General features: G+C 39.7%; 1 protein-coding gene across 4 annotated transcripts in view; it reads left to right on the top strand.

Annotated features, from left to right (window-relative positions):
* Window positions 1-17,431, top strand: part of megf11 (multiple EGF-like-domains 11) — a 497,434-nt gene extending 480,003 nt beyond the window's left edge. For all 4 annotated transcript variants that reach the window (XM_062061102.1, XM_062061106.1, XM_062061104.1 and 1 more), the window contains 5 exons: window positions 5,162-5,334; window positions 5,412-5,475; window positions 10,026-10,070; window positions 11,790-11,990; window positions 15,454-17,431. In XM_062061102.1, the coding sequence (XP_061917086.1) occupies window positions 5,162-5,334; window positions 5,412-5,475; window positions 10,026-10,070; window positions 11,790-11,990; window positions 15,454-15,632 (662 nt within the window). In that variant the 3' untranslated portion in view covers window positions 15,633-17,431. The remainder of the gene's footprint in view (window positions 1-5,161; window positions 5,335-5,411; window positions 5,476-10,025; window positions 10,071-11,789; window positions 11,991-15,453) is intronic.
* The last annotated feature ends 2,868 nt before the right edge of the window (window positions 17,432-20,299 follow it).

Consider the following 20,299-nt stretch of genomic DNA (forward strand, 5'->3'; position numbering starts at 1 on the left):
TGGAGGTGTTCTTTTAGTGCGGTTTTGAAGGAGGATAGAGCTGCCCTTTCTTTTACACCTGTTGGGAGTGCATTCCATATTGATGTGGCATAGAAGGACAATGAGTTGAGACCTTTGTTAGATCGGAATCTGGGTTTAACGTGGTTAGTGGAGCTCCCCCTGGTGTTGTGGTTATGGCGGTCATTTACGTTAAAGAAGTAGTTTGACATGTACTTCGGTATCAGGGAGGTGTAGCGAATTTTGCTGGCTTAACATAACCAGAAATCATGATCATAATCAAAGATCAAATTATGTTTTAATTTACTATCCCTAAATATCTAAAAGTATTTATATTCTCTTCATGTCATATTATGCGCCTTCCAGCTTTTGTTTTTAGGTTAGAGTTTTTATCAAATCAGAATTCAGCTAGTTTATGTTGCCGTGCTGTACCAAATCTACCCGGGGCCTTCAGAATCAACAATGCAGGCGTCTATGCACTTTAAGTGAACGGGCACATACAGTTGATAGATAATTGCAATAACAATCAGATCACGAGTTGTTGTCAGTAAGACCTTCTAGTTGGCCTCACGTTGAACTCGTCCTGTGATTGGATACTCACCGGGACCGTTAGCGGATGAATTTGAGAACACAAAGAGTTGAGAAACAGTTGAGATAGCCAATCAGATCACAAGTTGTTGACAGTAGCCTATCTAGGTAGCCTGATGTTAACGAGACTGTGATTGGATACACACTTCCTGCTTCCTGCTAAGTTGAAACTTAGCAGAAAGTGTTGACCCACAAAGAAGGAGAACAAAACGTTGATTAGGTGGCAGATATATATATTTGCAAGGCCATTTTCAAGAAGGATATTTAAAGAGAAACGACATCTTGTGAGACGATGTCGGCGATAAAATGGGGAAACGCCGGCCATTTCCACTCGAATCGACGAGGGCTACCACTGGCTTATACGGCGTCCAATGGGTGCTACAAATTGTGAGTTCAAATATTTTATTTCTTAATTTTTTCACATTTAATATGTTTTTTGCGATTTTAATTTTGACAGTACCACATAAGATATGTTTTAAGTACGGATGCGGGTTTATTGGTTTTTAAATGCGCCAGAAAATAACCCGTTTTGTACAATGTCCAGTAGTGCGTGAATGTGTTTCTGTGTAGTATTTCTCCAGCAGTGGTCATGTGGTGACATAAATGATGGTATTTTGAGAGGTAATTATTGAAGTCGGACATCACTGAAGGCCTAGGTGGGAAACACACGGCCCTCCACTGCATTTAATAACATGTGCGGTATTGTGCTTGTAGTTGCAATGGTATACAAGTTTGAGAGCTGTTTTTAGTACGATTTTGTGTATTACTTACAGAAATATTTGTTTTGGCATAAGCCAGGGGTGTCCAAAGTGCGGCCCGGGGACCATTTGCGGCCCGCAGCTAATTGTTTACCGGCCCGCCACACATTCTGGAAATGCTATTGCAAAAACAAAAAAAACATAAAAATCGAACTAGAAAAAGTTGCAATGTTGACACAAAGCTGCCATGCAGGCTGTTTTTTTTCTTTTGTCTATCTTTCTTTTTCTTTTTTTGCCATTGCCCAAAAAAAAAATCAATGTTATAATGAATTATTGACCTATTCAAGGTTCCAATTATTTAAAATATTTCACTTTAAAATGTTTTATGTGGAAAATATTGCATATATTGTGTGGTTGCCGTATACAAATATCAACGTTTTCTTTGACAAAATAGCATAAAACAAACAAAATAATAGTTCAAACGTAAAATGGACAGATATATCTGAAGTTGGTCTTGTAACTTAAGTGTTGAAAGTAAAAAGAAACTAATAAAAATGTATTACTTTATGAGTGGGGCACATTTTGGATCCCTAATATATTTAATGGGATTTTATTCATCTTTTCACTGTGATTACTCAAAAATAATAATAAATTGAAATCAATGGTGTCCTGCATTATTGATCTTTTTAAGGCTCTAATTACTTCACATCAAACATTGCTTTCTGAATGTTTTGGGCAGTGGGGGAAATACTGCATATTTCAGTTTTATTATAAAAAACAAAGTTGTCTTTGACAGGAAAGGCTTTTTTTTTTAACTTAATATCAACCTGAAGTTGATATACTGTAGAGATTTACTGTAAGCGTTAAATAAATTAAAAAATAATAATTTAACTTGTTTTTAACAAATTTTAACATTTTAATAATTAAGACCCTTTATGGTACCCGGGAGCCCTAAAGGTAAAAAAATTAATTAAAAAAAATTCCATATATTTTGTTATGGTTTTGAAAATGAAAAACATCAAAATGGCCCCTGCATGCTTTAATTTTCCCGTGTGCATAAGCAGTCTTAAAGGTTAAAGGGGACCTATGATGAATTTAGTCTTTTTTGACTTATAAATGTTGTAACAATGTTGGATAATCGAGTCAAACAAAAGTAACTCAGGAAATCATAAGGTTTATGCATTTTGGTGTGAGCTTGCATGCAGTTTTGGATGCCTCTGCTTGCTGGGTTGAGCAGTCTGGCTACTATGTAATGTCACAGCAAGCTGGATGCACTTATTTGGACATTAAGTAAAGCTATTAGCCATGAGTGGGAGGGCTCTGTATGAGGCCAGCTGAGTTTGAGGAAACAAAAGGCTGGTAAAAGCAGTTTATTTTTATTTAGCTCGCTATCGATCGGAGTGTGAGCAGGTAAACCAGGGGTCTCAAACACGCGGCCCCCGGGCCAATTGCGGCCTGCGAGACGTTATTTTGCTGCCCCCACCTTAATATGAAAGTTTAATGTTAGTGCGGCCCGCGAGTTTTAAATGAATGGCGCTTGACATCTTTGTGTGCGGCGCTGAAGGAATCTACCAATCACGGTGTGGTATAAACTGCCTTTAGTGTCCTCTAGAACCTGTCACAGCACCGTATTTTTCTCCATACAAACATCGTGCCGGCCCAGGCTCATGTTGTATGAGGCTTCTGCAGACACACACAAGTAATTGCAAGACAAGGAACAGCCATACAGGTCACACTGAGGGTGGTCGTATCAACAACTTTAACACTGTTACAAATATGCACCACACTGTGAACCCACACCAAACAAGAATGACGAACACATTTCGGGAGAACATCCGCACCGTAACACAACATAAACACAACAGAACAAATAAGCAGAATCCTTTGCAACTCTTCCGGGCTACAAAAACACCCCCGCTATCCCCAACCCCGCCCACCTCAGGTGGTCCCCAGATCCAGGCTAAAGACCAGAGGGGACAGAGCCTTTTCCGTTGCCGCCCCTAAGCTCTGGAACAGCCTTCCCCTCCACATTAGGTCAACCCAGACCCTGGGGGTCTTCAAAACCCTCCTTAAGACCTACCTCTTCTCGCTGGCCTTTGACCTGAGCTGAGTCCGCCCACTAGGCCACCATTTCTAATCCCCCCCCAGCCCTTTGCTTTATTTTTATTTTTCAATTTGTCGCACTTTTGTTATTATTATTTTTATTCTGCAAATGTTTACTTTTTATTCGACCCCTTTTACCGTATGGTTTTTGCGCTATCTTGTTCAGCACATTCATTGTTTATGTTCTTTGTTTGTTTTTGTTTTTTTTGAGTTTTTTTTGGTTTTTTTGCTCTATGCTTTTTTAACCTGTAAAGCACTTTGATTCAATTTAAAGGCCTACTGAAATGATTTTTTTATTTATTTGAACGGGAATAGCAGATCCATTCTATGTGTCATACTTGATCATTTCGCGATATTGCCATATTTTTGCTGAAAGGATTTAGTAGAGAAAATCGACGATAAAGTTCGCAACTTTTGCTCGCTGATAAAAAAAGCCTTGCCTGTACCGGAAGTAGCGTGACGTCACAGGAGGAAGGACAATTTTCCTTTGTTTACAATGGAGCGAGAGAGATTTGGAGCGACAAAGCGACGATTACCCCATTAATTTGAGCGAGGATGAAAGATTCGTGGATGAGGAACGTTAGAGTGAAGAACTAGAGGCAATGCAGGACGTATCTTTTTTCGCTCTGACCGTAACTTAGGTACAAGCTGGCTCATTGGATTCCACACTCTCTCCTTTTTCTATTGTGGATCACGGATTTGTATTTTAAACCACCTCGGATACTATATCCTCTTGAAAATGAGAGTCGAGCACGCGAAATGGACATTCACAGTGACTTTTATCTCCACGACAATACATCGGTGACACACTTTGCTACTGAGCTAACGTGATAGCATCGTTCTCAAATGCAGATAGAAACAAAATAAATAAACCCCTGACTGGAAGGATAGACAGAAGATCAACAATACTATTAAACCATGTACATGTAACTACACGGTTAATAATTATCAGCCTGGTAAAGATTAACAATGCTGTTGCTAACGACGCTAAGGCTAATTTAGCAACTTAGCAACCGGACCTCACAGAGCTATGATAAAAACATTAGCGCTCCACCTACGCCAGCCAGCCCTCATCTGCCCAGCTCATCAACACCCGTGCTCACCTGCATTCCAGCGATCGACGGCGCGACGGACTTCATCCGTGGGTTTGGCGGCTAGCATCGGCTAGGCGTCTGCTAAGTAAGTAGTCCTTGTTGTGTTGCTCCAGCCAGCCGCTAATACACCGATCGATCCCACCTACAACGTTCTTCTTTGCAGCCTCCATTGTTCATTAAACAAATTGCAAAAGATTCACCAACACAGATGTCCAGAATACTGTGGAATTATGAAATTAAAACAGAGCTTGTTGTATAGGATTCTCCGGGCTCCGAATACTTCCCTTGTCCTCGTGACGTCACACGCATACGTCATCATATATAGACGTTTTCAACCGTAAGTTTAGCAGGAAATTTAAAATTGCACTTTATAAGTTAACCCGGCCGTATTGGCATGTGTTGCAATGTTAAGATTTCATCATTGATATACAAACTATCAGACTGCGTGGTCGGTAGTAGTGGCTTTCAGTAGGCCTTTAAGATTTCATCATTGATATATAAACTATCAGACTGCGTGGTCGGTAGTAGTGGCTTTCAGTAGGCCTTTAAAAGTTGTTGAAAATGTGCTATATAAATAAAGTTGACTTGACTTGACTTGACTACCTTGAATGTTGTCTAATGTTGGGACAGCGATTGCATACACAAACGCTTCCATGGCTGAGTTGCTGTTTAACCCCTCAGAGTGTGGCAGCACCGTGGCCATAAAGACGGGTACAGCTGACATCAACCAGAACCCGAGCAGCAGCAGCAGCAGCACTGGCCAGTGCTTCTCCAACCCCAGCTACCACACCGTGGCCCAGTGCAATGTGGTGTCCACCATCTCCAGCAACCTGGACGCCACACTGACCCTCAAAGTACGCTCCGCACTTTACACACGTTGTTCAGTCAAGTGCTGTGAAATAAAGCAATCCTTCCGCTGTCCCCCTTGCAGTCAAGCACCCTGAAGAGCCGAAACGGTTCTGACTGGAGAGCCTTCTGCAACCTCAATGATCTCGGTCAGTTTTTCCTCTCTCATTCCTCATCCATCATGACTTTGTGACGGCGCCCCAAGGGCATGAGGCGTGCGTGTCTTTAGCGGGAATCCATGCTGTGAATGAAGATGAACCGCAGACTCCTTGTTAGACCGAACCTTTGCTCTCCGTTTCATTTGATATGCGTCTTAGAAGGAGAGCGGTGCGGTTCTGAGAAGAACAGGGGTCAGTGCGACTTCGTTAGTACGCCTTCTTCTCACCCGGTGTTAAATTCTCAAGTGTCGGTTTATGCCAGGTCAGCTACGGCCCTCTTGGTGGGAAAAAAAACTGTTGAAGTAGTTTACCGTCCACATGAGAGTAATCACGCTAGTTATGATATATTAAATATACAAATCATACTACTCTCCATACTCTCATTTAAGTGGTCAAGTAAAATTGTATTGCAGGTATGAATATATAGTTTTTATATGCTGCAATGCAGAACACCTTAAATCTACCAAACAGTTGCTGTTACTTTTACAGGAGTCATGTTCTTGTTGAAGCACTCAGCACACATAATAGTGATAGCAGCTCACTTTGCAACAACACACTTTGATGAAGCGTGGAAGTCGTGGGAAACTGCATTGGAGTTTTTTTTCAAATGGCATTATGTGCTTCCAGTTGCCTAAAAATGTGTTTGGAGCGATAAAAGCTTTTTTCAAAGATAACTCTTGAACCAAAGATGCCAGTTGGCTAAATTTAACTGTACCAAGGCAGGCCTCGAGATTAAACTTTTTAAGGTCAAGGCAAGTGTTGCCTTAAAGGCCTACTGAAATGAAATTGTTTTATTTAAACGGAGATAGCAGATCCATTCTATGTGTCATACTTGATCATTTCGCGATATTGCCATATTTTTGCTGAAAGGATTTAGTAGAGAACATTGACGATAAAGTTCGCAACTTTTGGTCGCTGATAAAAAAAAGCCTTGCCCGTACCGGAAGTAGCGTGACGTCACAAGCTGGAGTGCTGCTCACATTTCCCTTTTGTTTACACCAGCAGCGAGAGAGATTCGGACCGAGAAAGCGACGATTACCCCATTAATTTGAGCAAGGATGAAAGATTCGTGGATGAGGAAAGTGAGAGTGAAGGACTAGAGTGCAGTGCAGGATGTATTTTTTTTCGCTCTGACCGTAACTTAGGTACAAGGGTTCATTGGATTCCAAACTTTCTCCTTTTTCTATTGTGGATCACGGATTTGTATTTTAAACCACCTCGGATACTATATCCTCTTGAAAATGAGAGTCGAGAATGCGAAATGGACATTCACAGTGACTTTTATCTCCACGACAATAGATCGGCGAAGCACTTTAGCTACGGAGCTAACGTGATAGCATCGGGCTTAACTGCAGATAGAAAAAAAAGAAATAAACCCCTGACTGGAAGGATAGACAGAAAATCAACAAGAGCTATGATAAAAATATTAGCGCTCCACCTACGCCAGCCAGCCCTCATCTGCTCATCAACACCCGTGCTCACCTGCGTTCCAGCGATCGACGGAAGGACGAAGGACTTCACCCGATCATCCGTGCAGTCGGCGGTGTATTGGATTCAAAGGTGCACCAATACTTCCGTTTAAATAGTGACGTCACGCGCATAGATCATCATACATAGACGTTTTCAACCAGAAGTTTCGCGGGAAATTTAAAATTGCACTTTATAAGTTAACCCGGCCGTATTGGCATGTGTTGCAATGTTAAGATTTCATCATTGATATATAAACTATCAGACTGCGTGGTCGGTAGTAGTGGCTTTCAGTAGGCCTTTAAAGGAGGGCTCATATTTTAGGGCACCAAGGCAAGTTAAAATTGCACTAAGGCAAACATAATTTTCTTTCGAGGCAGGGGCTCCAAAAAATGCATGCATGCATGCATGCATGCATGCATGCATATATATATATATATATATATATATATATATATATATATATATATATATATATATATATATATATATATATATATATATATATATATATATATATATATATATATATATATATATATATATATTAGGGGTGTAATTGTATTGAACCGTTTCGGTACGGGGGTTCCGGTTTGGTTCGGAGGTGTACCGAACGAGTTTCCACAAGGACATATTAAGTAGCGTAACGCAAGTTGTGTAAACAATGCACACCGAGGCACAACACACGGCATGCTAGCAGCTAACGGGCTACGATAGACTGACCATACGTCCTCTTTTCACCGGACGTGTCCTCTTTAGCGGAGCTGTCAGGGCGGAGTTTCTTAAATGCCTCAAATGTCCGGCATTTTGAGTTAGGGTTGCGTGTATTTTCAATGTACGTTCAGGGTTAAGAAGGGGTTAAAAACAATACAAATTGTGCGCGCAGCAGCATTGGTGAGGGAGGGGCAGAGACCGAGAGAGTTATGATAAACGTGCATGCGTCGCCAGGCTCTGCTTTTTATCCATAGATTTATCACATTTAATTTTTTATTATCTATAGCAGGAGTGTCAAAAGTGTGCCCCGGAGGCCATTTGCGGCCCGCAGCTAATGTTTTAAAGGCCCACGGCACATTCTAAAAATACTATTAAATAAACAAAAACATAACAAAAGTGAAATAAAAAAGCTTAAAGGTGAAATGTAATTTAGAAAAAGTTGCAATGTTGACTAATAAAACAAAGCTGTTTTTTTTTTCTTTCAAACTGTCATTGCTCAAAACATAATATTGAATCAAAATCAATGTTATTATGAATTTTTGACCTATCCAAGGTTCCCATTACTTCACATCAAATATTTCACTAAGAAAAATATTTTTGGTGGAAGATTTTGCAAATTTGGTATATAATTAACCCAAAAATGTATATTTTGTTGTTATATATATATATATATATATATATGTATATATATATATATATATATATATATATATATATATATATATATATATATATATATATGTTATGTTATATATATACACTACCGTTCAAAAGTTTGGGGTCACATTGAAATGTCCTTATTTTTGTAGGAAAAGCACTGTACTTTTCAATGAAGATAACTTTAAACTAGTCTTAACTTTAAAGAAATACACTCTATACATTGCTAATGTGGTAAATGACTATTCTAGCTGCAAATGTCTGGTTTTTGGTGCAATATCTACATAGGTGTATAGAGGCCCATTTCCAGCAACTATCACTCCAGTGTTCTAATGGTACAATGTGTTTGCTCATTGGCTCAGAAGGCTAATTGATGATTAGAAAACCCTTGTGCAATCATGTTCACACATCTGAAAACAGTTTAGCTCGTTACAGAAGCTACAAAACTGACCTTCCTTTGAGCAGATTGAGTTTCTGGAGCATCACATTTGTGGGGTCAATTAAACGCTCAAAATGGCCAGAAAAAGAGAACTTTCATCTGAAACTCGACAGTCTATTCTTGTTCTTAGAAATGAAGGCTATTCCACAAAATTGTTTGGGTGACCCCAAACTTTTGAACGGTAGTGTATATGTATATATCCCATCCATCCATTTTCTACCGCTTGTCCCGTTCGGGGTCGCGGGGGGTTCTGGAGCCTATCTCAGCTACATTCGGGCGGAAGGTGGGGTACAACCTGGACAAGTTGCCACCTCATCGCAGTGCTATATGTATATATACATATATATATATATATATATATATATATATATATATATATATATATATATATATATATATATATATATATATATATATATATATATATATATATATATATATATATATATATATACTGTTTTTTGTATTCATTATTAATATAAACTTGTCAGCTTTTTGTAATTTCATGATGCCTTTATCTCTATTTTCACATTTTGATAGAGGGAGTTTTTTTAAATATTTTTTTTATTTTATTTTTTAAGTTATGTACATTTATATGTAGATGATATATCAGGACAGATCCATTAAGAGTTTGACAATGCCAAGCCACGTGTTACAACAACGTGGCTTCATAGTAAAAGAGTGCGGGTACTAGACTGGCCTGCCTGTAGTCCAGACCTGTCTCCCATTGAAAATGTGTGGCGCATTATGAAGCCTAAAATACCACAACGGAGACCCCCGGACTGTTGAACAACTTAAGCTGTACATCAAGCAAGAATGGGAAAAAATTCCACCTGAAAAGCTTCAAAAATGTGTCTCCTCAGTTCCCAAACGTTTACTGAGTGTTGTTAAAAGGAAAGGCCATGTAACACAGTGGTAAAAAAGCCCCTGTGCCATGATTATTTGCAAAAAAATGTTTTACATTAAGTATCTTGTCTTTGCAGTCTATTCATTTGAATATAAGTTGAAAAGGATTTGCAAATCATTGTATTCTGTTTTTATTAACGAATTTCACAACTTGCCAACTTCACTGCTTTTGGGTTTTGTAGAAAGTACTGAGTCTGGTGGCCTCTTCACAATGTTTATCACATATCCCATCTTCGACTCTGCTGACTGGATGACAACATGGACAAACAGTAGCTGTCAAATGAAACATTGAGTGTCTTCTTACTGATCGAGGGAATTATGCAACATCTGACGTTCTTGTCTTGACATTTTGCAACAGATGTTCAACAGGGGGAGACACAGGCTCCGAGAGGCTCCAGAAAAGGTAAATCATTCATTTGAGTAGCAGTGTGCTTGTGTATGTTCGTGTGTGTTCATGTGTGTGTGCAGGCCTGGCCCTAACCAATCTGGCGCCCTAGGCAAGATTTTAGGTGCCCCCCCCCCCCCCCTCCCCCACGTCGGCAGTGAAGTGTATATACTCACAAGAAACCGAATAGCTTTGTCTTTGACCTTTTTTTTTACTTAAAGAAAGCAAATTAACATATTATATGAGAATGTTATGTTATGATTATCTTTAACCGAATCACAGCAGTGCTCAAATTAAAAAACAGCATTCCCTCTCATGTGATATAGCTTAATTAACATTAATGATGTGCACTTTAACAACTAGGCTTACAACTATACCTAATATATAAAGGGGTGGAAAAGGGACTATTACCTGCAGGGCAAACATTAGCTAACCAGAAGGCAATAACCATGTAAACAAAAAACACCTGCTTAAAAGATCTAATACAAATGTCACTGAGGAATGTAAGGTGGGAGTACTGTAATTACCTAACGTTACATTATTATTTTCCATAACAATTTAGCCCCCTCCACAATATTAACTCGACGTTAAAACAGAACTAGCTATTTATTGATTAGCAATTGCCGAATCATGTAACATTAGCTTAATGCTAAAAAGCCAGGTTACTATGACATTCTGTAACAGACAAATAATTCCATGTAGGTTAACGTTACCTACCTGCTACCTCTGTCTTTTTCTCGTTTCTCCTCCTCTTCTCTTTTTTCTTCACTGGGCACCTGACAGTTTTGGCCGTTTTGACATCTTGTGTTGATTTTTTGATGTGGTAAGAGTCATGATACGGGAAGGGAGGGGGCGCACCGTGCGGGGGGATGGGAGGGGGCGCACCATGCGGGGGGATGGGGGGGGCGTAATGTTGTAACAAATAATATTTCCATTAAATAGGCTTTACTTTGCATTTTAATTAACGTGGGATTATTTTTTGTATTTAGAAATAATAATACCAACTTTTTTTTTTTTTTTTTTACTCCAACATTTGTGTCACTGGCGTGGCGCCCCCTGATGGACGGCGCCCTTAGCATTTGCCTATACGGCCTATGCCACGGGCCGGCCCTGTGTTTGTGTGTGTGTGTGTGTGTGTGTGTGTGTGTGTGTGTGTGTGTGTGTGTGTGTGTGTGTGTGTGTGTGTGTGTGTGTGTGTGTGTGTGTGTGTGTGTGTGTGTGTGTGTGTGTGTGTGTGTGTGTGTGTGTGTGTGTGTGTGCTATCCCAACATTAATAATTAAAATCCGTCCTTCAATCCCTTTCACCAAATGGTTTCCAACGCCACTTGAGTGTGACCCCAACTCCAATATCTATCCTCCATGATTTATGTGGAAAAGTCTTTGAACAAGATCATGATGAGCTGAGTTTAGTTCCGATGGTAATTGCCCTCAGTGGCTCCACGCTCCATTCATCACCGGGTCTCCCGTACGGTGCAGTCGCCGGTGAATGTGAGAGACCAAAGGGTGTGAAGAGTCTGAAGAAAGCTCGCTGTGGTCTATAATGAGGCCTCTTAGACTGACTGATGAGACTGTTATGGAAGATATTAGCCCTCTGCTGTCTCCCCTTTGTGCTCAAATTACTTTTTAACGTCGTTATCGAGCAAAAGAAGTGTAACTTTTTGACTCTTCTGCCCTGCACTGCTGCTCCACGGGTCACCACCGCTCCATCCTTACTGTCCCTAAATGTGCTGGTCTCAGATTACATCAAGGGATCCATGAACAGTCCCTGTTCCCTGAACACGGAGAATCCCTACGCCACCATCAGGGATCCCCCCGGGTTGGTGTGCAAGCACACAGAGAGCAGCTACGTGGAGATGAAATCCCCCTCCCACCGCGAGGTGCCCTTTGGAGGCACCGCCACCCTTCTAGGCGGTGCCACCAGGAACATCTATGATGTCGGTGAGTGTGTTGTGTTTCCCTGAACGTGAAGTCTTTCCGGTAATAATCCTCAATTGTGTTTTCTACAGTACTCAATGAAATACTTTCTAAAAAACCTAAAATAAAGCCAGAAATCTTGGGGTTATTTTAGATTCTGATTTACATTTCGACAGTCACATCAAATCAGTAACAAAATCGGCCTACTATCACCTCAAAAATGTAACAAGACTTAGAGGGCTCATGTCAGCTCAAGACTTAGAAAAACTTGTACATTCCTTTATTACCAGTAGGCTAGACTATTGTAATGGTCTCCTTGCAGGTCTTCCCAAAAAAACTGTCAGGCAGCTACAGCTTGTTCAGAACGCTGCTGCTAGAGTTCTAACAAAGACCAAAAAATGTGAGCCCATTACACCAATTCTTAAAGGCCTACTGAAAAGAATTTTTTTTATTTAAACGGGGATAGCAGATCTATTCTATGTATCATACTTGATCATTTCGCGATATTGCCATATTTTTGCTGAAAGGATTTAGTATAGAACAACGACGATAAAGTTCGCAACTTTTGATCTCTGATAAAAAAAAGCCTTGCCCCTACCGGAAGTAGCGTGACGTCACAGGAGGAAGGGCTGCTCACATTTTCCTATTGTTTTCAATGCAGCGAGAGAGATTCGGACCGAGAAAGCGACGATTACCCCATTAATTTGAGCCAGGATGAAAGATTTGTAGATGAGGAATGTGAGAGTGAAGGACTAGCGTGCAGTGCAGGATGTATCTTTTTTCGCTCTGACCGTAACTTAGGTACAAGGGTTCATTGGATTCCACACTCTCTCCTTTTTCTATTGTGAATCACGGATTTGTATTTCAAACCACCTCGGATACTTTATCCTCTTGAAAATGAGAGTCGAGAACGCCAAATGGACATTCACAGTGACTTTTATCTCCACGACAATACATCGGTGAAGCTCTTTAGCTACGAAGCTACTGTGATAGCATCGGGCTTAAATGCAGATAGAAACAAAATAAATAAACCCCTGACTTGAAGGATAGACAGAAAATTAACAATACTATTAAACCATGGACATGTAAATACACGGTTAATGCTTTCCAGGCTGGCGAAGCTTAACAATGCTGTTGCTAATGACGCCATTGAAGCTAACTTAGCAACGAGACCTCACAGAGCTATGCTAAAAACATTAGCGCTCCACCTACGCCAGCCAGCCCTCATCTGCTCATCAACACCCGTGCTCACCTGCGTTCCAGCGATCGACGGAGTGACGAAAGACTTCACCCGATCATAGATGCGGTCGGCGGCCCGGAAACGGAGGAAGTCAAGGTGAGGTCGCCGGCTAACGCGTCTGCTATCCATCTCTGTCTTCCTGGTTGTGTTGCTGTAGTCCGCTGCAACTTTTTTCTTTGCAGTCTCCATTGTTCATTAAACAAATTGCAAAAGATTCACCAACACAGATGTCCAGAATACTGTGGAATTATGAAATGAAAACAGAGCTTTTTTGTATTGGATTCAATGGGTCCGAATACTTCCGTATCAACCGTTAACGTCACACGCATACATCATCATACATAGACGTTTTCAACCGGAAGTTTAGCGGGAAATTTAAAATTGCACTTTATAAGTTAACCCGGCCGTATTGGCATGTGTTGCAATGTTAAGATTTCATCATTGATATATAAACTATCAGACTGCGTGGTCAGTAGTAGTGGCTTTCAGTAGGCCTTTAATAAAAATATATTTTTTACAAACAGGAAGTTGCAGGAATGTACACATGATCCCTTGCTTACATTTCATTGTGCAACATGTGAATGTTTTAATGGGAACTAAATGCAATGTCTGAAAGAGGTACAAATTATTTCCAAAGCAGGACCTCCACTCAGACAAATGATACAAGTACACAGTTCATGAAAAACAATATTTGTTGTTATTGTCATTGTAAGTGGGCCTAAACACTTATATTATAAATGGAAATGACTGCTGTCATTTCATTATAATAATAAGAGAATGTTGTCTGTCTATCTGTGTTGGCCCTGCGATGAGGTGGGGACTTGTCCCGGGTGTACCCCGCCTTCCGCCCGAATGCAGCTGAGATAGACTTCAGCACCCCCTGCGACAAGCGGTAGAAAATGGATGGATGGATGGATATGTAACTTGTTATTTAGTCAGGTTTGGGACAGGTGTGCTGCTGGTGTAGCCACAGTGTGCACGTCTGATGTTGCTCACATGGGCTCCACTGAATGCTCAGGGAGTTTCTGCGTTTGCTCACACACATGAAAAATTAGAGGGAACATTGGTTGGCAAGTATGCGTATATGCATGTGTTAAAACCGAACAAGTGCCCACAAAATGGGAAGCTCTAATGAGGTAGTGCGACAACGATCCTCACAATTTTTCTGGGAGACTCCCATATTTCCTGCCATTGCTCAAGCCCCCCTAAAATATTCTAAAACCCCCCTAAATAATTCGGTGTTATATGTATTTTATTTTTTATTTTTTATACAAATACATGCCGACATATTCATTATAAAGTGGCCCGAATATGAGTTTAAATAAATAATCATATAACATGTTATTCACTCAGTTTCCCCTCACTTCATAGCGTAAGGTAGAGAGCCCCTTTAGTGCGTCGGTATCCAATCCATTCCACTTGTTCATATAGAAAATGCCCACATCACTCAAATTCCAGTCCGCATTTTCTCTGCGACCTTGCTTGCTTGCGGTCCTCCAGGTGTACGAAGCACATTATCTTCCTTTACAATGAGTGAAGCTGCACGAAACCTTGTGTGTGCAATTGCAAATAATTTAGTTTTTAAGTTTTGTGTTTCTTGTAGAATCTATATAAAATAATATACATTAGCCTATTGTTAAAATAATGAAAAAAACATCATTAAATATAATTGTTTTATTGTATTGTTACATTCATAGCTGTTGTATTATTATAGGATGGCTTGTTAAACATTTCATAGGATTTTCAGAGGGAGGAAAAACCAAGACATTTAATATAAAATGTAAAATTAATGAATACATAAAAAGAAAAAGAAAAAAAATGGTTAAAAGCCATCGTCCCAGGGAGCATTTCATTTTGTCCCGTGCATTTTTTTTAAATAATAATAATAACAATGAATAATTTCTAAGTCTTTGTTAGCCGTTTGTGAAGTTTTGTGCTCGTGCGTAACGTTCGCTCGCATCCTGTGCATCTCCTGGGGGCTAAGCCCCCCATGTCCTTAAAAGCTAGTGACGCCCCTGTTTCCTGCTATCTCGCAGGAAAATTGGGAGGTTATGAAGTGAAGTGAAGTGAAGTGAATTATATTTATATAGCGCTTTTCTCTAGTGACTCAAAGCGGCCCTAAACGGCTATGAAAAGATGCACACAATTGAAGTTGAAACAGACTGTACATGTACAGTAATGCATGCACTTTGCCCTCCCCCTCTCGTCCTACTCCTAACTTTTCTCTCCTTCTCCTTCCACCTCAAGCCATGGCAGAGCCCACAGTGAATGTTCTGCAGGGGCCCAACGGGATGGCTACCGGCTTCTCCCAGAACCCTTACGACCTTCCCCGTAGCGCCCCCCACGTGCCCAACCACTATGACATCCTGCCAATGCACCACAGCCCCACGCACACACCCCCAGAGAGCCCTAGCTCTCTGCTCTAGAGGACCCGCCCTGCACCCTGTCTCCATGTCCTCCACCACAGACAAGGAGAAAAGTCCGCACACCAGCAATCATTCACCTTTTTTTTTATTTCTCAGATCCTTCAAACTGCTTCTCCCGGATCTTTACGGAATTGTTCCAGACGAAGCCATGGACAGATTATAGACAAACTGTGAGTAATGCTTATGCCCAGTGAGGAGTGTACAGCTGCAAAGATTGATGATGTACAGGCGTCACAGATGGAATAAAAAGTCAATCACAGCTCACCTTCTCTGACAACATGGACAAAAAGCATGGATACATTTAAAAAAAAAAAAAAAAAAAAAGGTAATAATGCCACTATTTTTTTTATTCACGGCTCAGCGGTAATGAGGACGGCTGTGTCAAACTTGAAAAGCTTTGTTTGTGTTGCAGTGTCATTGAAGCTGTGATATATTCAGGTCAGCAGAGTTCACTGCTGAAAAAAAAAAAAAAAACATGTCCCCAATTTGGGACGTGCTCGTCGCTAACAAACTCTCTGGATCTTGTGTTGTTTTCTATGTGAGACAAGTTTTCTTGCAAATGTCTTGCTTTACAATTTCCTGTTTTGACCTTTATGTTTGCTATTTATACAGCTAATTCATTTCTAATAGTGATGGTGGATTTCATTTGTGCGACATTAGATGAAAAAGATGAGCATGAACACTGATGTACATAACACCAAAACATCACATTTATCTACTTGTGAGATGTCATTTCGTGAAGCCTTTTAAATTAAATGATCTCTTCTCTCTTGTTCTCTCTCTCTCTCTCTTTCTCTCTCTCTCGTTCTGTGAGATAAATTAGGTGAAATAATATTTTATCTGACCAATTCAACGCCTACAAATTCCCTGTGGAGTTGTGTGTGTGGGGGGGACATTCCTTCATTAAAAAAATCATGTTTGTATTAAACAATAGTCATTTGTTATGAGTTAAAATGAATGATTCATACACTACCGTTCAAAAGTTTGGGGTCACATTGAAATGTCCTTATTTTTGAAGGAAAAGCACTGTACTTTTCAATGAAGATAACTTTAAACTAGTCTTAACTTTAAAGAAATACACTCTATACATTGCTAATGTGGTAAATGACTATTCTAGCTGCAAATGTCTGGTTTTTGGTGAAATATCTACATAGGTGTATAGAGGCCCATTTCCAGCAACTATCACTCCAGTGTTCTAATGGTACAATGTGTTTGCTCATTGGCTCAGAAGGCTAATTGATGATTAGAAAACCCTTGTGCAATCATGTTCACACATCTGAAAACAGTTTAGCTCGTTACAGAAGCTACAAAACTGACCTTCCTTTGAGCAGATTGAGTTTCTGGAGCATCACATTTGTGGGGTCAATTAAATGCTCAAAATGGCCAGAAAAAGAGAACTTTCATCTGAAACTCGACAGTCTATTCTTGTTCTTAGAAATGAAAGCTATTCCACAAAATTATTTGGGTGACCCCAAACTTTTGAACGGTAGTGTATGTCCACTCCATCACGGCTATTGAAGCAATATCACGTTGAAAATCATTGCCCAGTGACACTTTTCATATTTTACATATATTTTCTCATTGTTTGCTGTTATATCAATGCTGCTTGTAGTAATTTAGCTGATTACTTTTCACAATAAAAGCCTTTTTTTAACATCACAACCTTGTTTCAAGGTAAATAAATGTAACACTCTGTGGCCTCAATTTTGGAGAGATTACCGTATTTTTCGGAGTATAAATCGCTCCGGAGTATAAGTCGCAACGGCCGAAAATGCATAATAAAGAAGGGAAAAAACATATATAAGTCACACTGGAGTATAAGTCGCATTTTTTGGGGAAATTTATTTGATAAAACCCAACACCAAGAATAGACATTTGAAAGGCAATTTAAAATTAAAGCTGCGAGCAGCGATGGACGGGACCGACTTTGAGGGCTCATAAAATCCAAACCGGAGCAGTAATTAAAACTCTTTCATCAACTTTTAATCAGAAGGGTTCAATCTCTCTCCCGTGCTAATTTGAAGCCGACGCGACAAACGCGCTCAGAGGAGATAATGTTTGAAAAAAGGTGACTGTTTTTACACAACTTTTGTTTTGAAGGGGGAATTGCAAACTCCCTGTTGATTTTTGCTGGGGGTTGTCAGTGTATGAAATCTAGGTCTAAGTGAGACCTACATAGAGGTTTGTGTTTCATGTCTCTACGACATTCCTACTGGGAGTTAGAGGCAGTTTTGTCTGTGTTTTCTTCCTAGGGGGCGCTAGATCGCAATTTTGAGTTTTGGGGTTTGGTTTTTTGATTAGATCGCAATTTTCGCCAGTCCTGATGTGTGTGTCCAATTTGGTGAAAATCATTGCCCAGTGACACTTTTCATATTTTACATATATTTTCTCATTGTTTGCTGTTATATCAATGCTGCTTGTGGTAATTTAGCTGAGTACTTTTCACATTAAAAGCCTTTTTTGACATCACAACCTTGTTTCAAGGTAAATAAATGTAACACTCTGTGGCCTCATCTCAAGCCAGCAATTTTTGAGGGATTACCGTATTTTTCGGAGTATAAATCGCTCCGGAGTATAAGTCTCACCGGCCGAAAATGCATAATAAAGACGGGAAAAAACATATATGAATCGCCATGGAGTATAAGTCGCATTTTTTGGGGAAATGTATTTGTTAAAAGCCAACACCAAGAATAGACATTTGAAAGGCAATTTAAAATTGAAGCTGCAAGCAGTGATGGACGGGACAGACTTTGAGGGCTCATAAAATCCAAACCGGAGCAGTAATTAAAACTCTTTCATCAACTTTTAATCAGAAGGGTTCAATCTATCTCCCGTGCTAATTTGAAGCCGACACGACAAACACGCTCAGAGGAGATAATGTTTGAAAAAAGGTGACCGTTTTTACACAACTTTTGTTTTGAAGGGGGAATTGCAAACTTCCTGTTGATTTTTGCTGGGGGTTGTCAGTGTATGAAATCTAGGGCTAAGTGAGACCTACGTAGATGTTTTTGTTTCATGTCTCTACGACATTCCTACTGGGAGTTAGAGGCAGTTTCGTCTGTGTTTTCTTCCTAGGGGGCGCTAGATCGCAATATTCGCCAGTCCTGATGTGTGTGTCCAATTTGGTGAGTTTTGAAGCATGTTAAGGGGGTCAAATTACAGCTCAAAGAGGCGGCGGTATATTAATAAAACGCTAGAAATTCAATAGGGTCCTCTGTCCCAAAGGGACTCAGTCCCTAATAAATAAAGAATAGTGAACAACAGGCTGAATAAGTGTACGTTATATGAGGCATAAATAACCAACTGAGAACGTGCCTGGTATGTTAACGTAACATATTATGGTAAGAGTCATTCAAATAACTATAACATATAGAACATGATATACGTTTACCAAACAATCTGTCACTCCTAATCGCTAAATCCCATGAAATCTTATACGTCTAGTCTCTTACGTGAATGAGATAAATAATAATATTTGATATTTTACGCTAATGTGTTAATCATTTCACACATAAGTCGCTCCTGAGTATAAGTCGCACCCCCGGCCAAACTATGACAAAAACTGCGACTTACAGTCCGAAAAATACGGTAACATTTTTGCAGCATTTTGGTTTACTAAGGTTGTCCTGATACACATTTTCACTTCCAATACAGTAGCGATATTGGAGCCTTCAATATTGGCCGAAACTGATATTTTAATCCGTTACAATATCAGCAGGAAAGATACATACTTTTCCTTCTTTGTAGTGTGAAATGTTAAAAAAAAAATCAGGTGAAATTAGTCCAACAGGGAACAATGGTAGGTGTGTGAAACACTAACCTATTTATTATTAACCATCTGGAATGGACTTATGCTGTCTTTAAGTATAACTTGGCTCTGTCCTATCCTTCTTGAACTTTGATCATCGCCGTCTTCACCAACAAGAGTCTTCAATAAAGGTAAAGGTGTTGTTAAATATTCATTCAATCATCTTTAAGCATTATTATCAAATATAAAATGTGTTTTTGTTCAAGGTTTTGAGTGTCTGGAACGGATTGATTGGATTTACACGATTTTTTGTGAGAAATATTGCTTTTGTCTGACTTTCTAGAACAGATTAGAGATAATAGGACTTGGTGTACAAATAAAAATGTCAAATGAAATAAAAATAGCTGTAAAGGGAGAAGTTTGGCCATCTTGGTTCTTAGCTTTCTGAACATATTGATTGATTGATTGAAACTTTTATTAGTAGATTGCACAGTTCAGTACATATTCCGTACAATTGACCACTAAATGGTAACACTCCATAAGTTTTTCAACTTGTTTAAGTCGGGGGTCCACGTAAATCAATTCATGGTACAAATATATACTATCAGCATAATACATTCATCACACAAGTTAATCATCAGAGTATATACATTGAATTATTTACATTATTTACAATCCGGGGGGTGGGATGAGGACGGTTTGGTTGATATCAGCACTTCAGTCATCAACAATTGCATCATCAGAGAAATGGGCATTGAAACAGTGTAGGTCTGACTTGGTAGGATATGTACAGCGAGCAGAGAACATAGTGAGTTCAGATAGCATAAGAACAAGTATATACATTTGATTATTTACATTTGGTTATTTACAATCCGGGGAGGTGGGATGTGGAGGGGGGAGAGTGTTAGTCTAGGGTTGA

This window comes from Entelurus aequoreus, linkage group LG10, assembly GCF_033978785.1.
Source record: "Entelurus aequoreus isolate RoL-2023_Sb linkage group LG10, RoL_Eaeq_v1.1, whole genome shotgun sequence".
NCBI lineage: Eukaryota > Metazoa > Chordata > Actinopteri > Syngnathiformes > Syngnathidae > Entelurus > Entelurus aequoreus.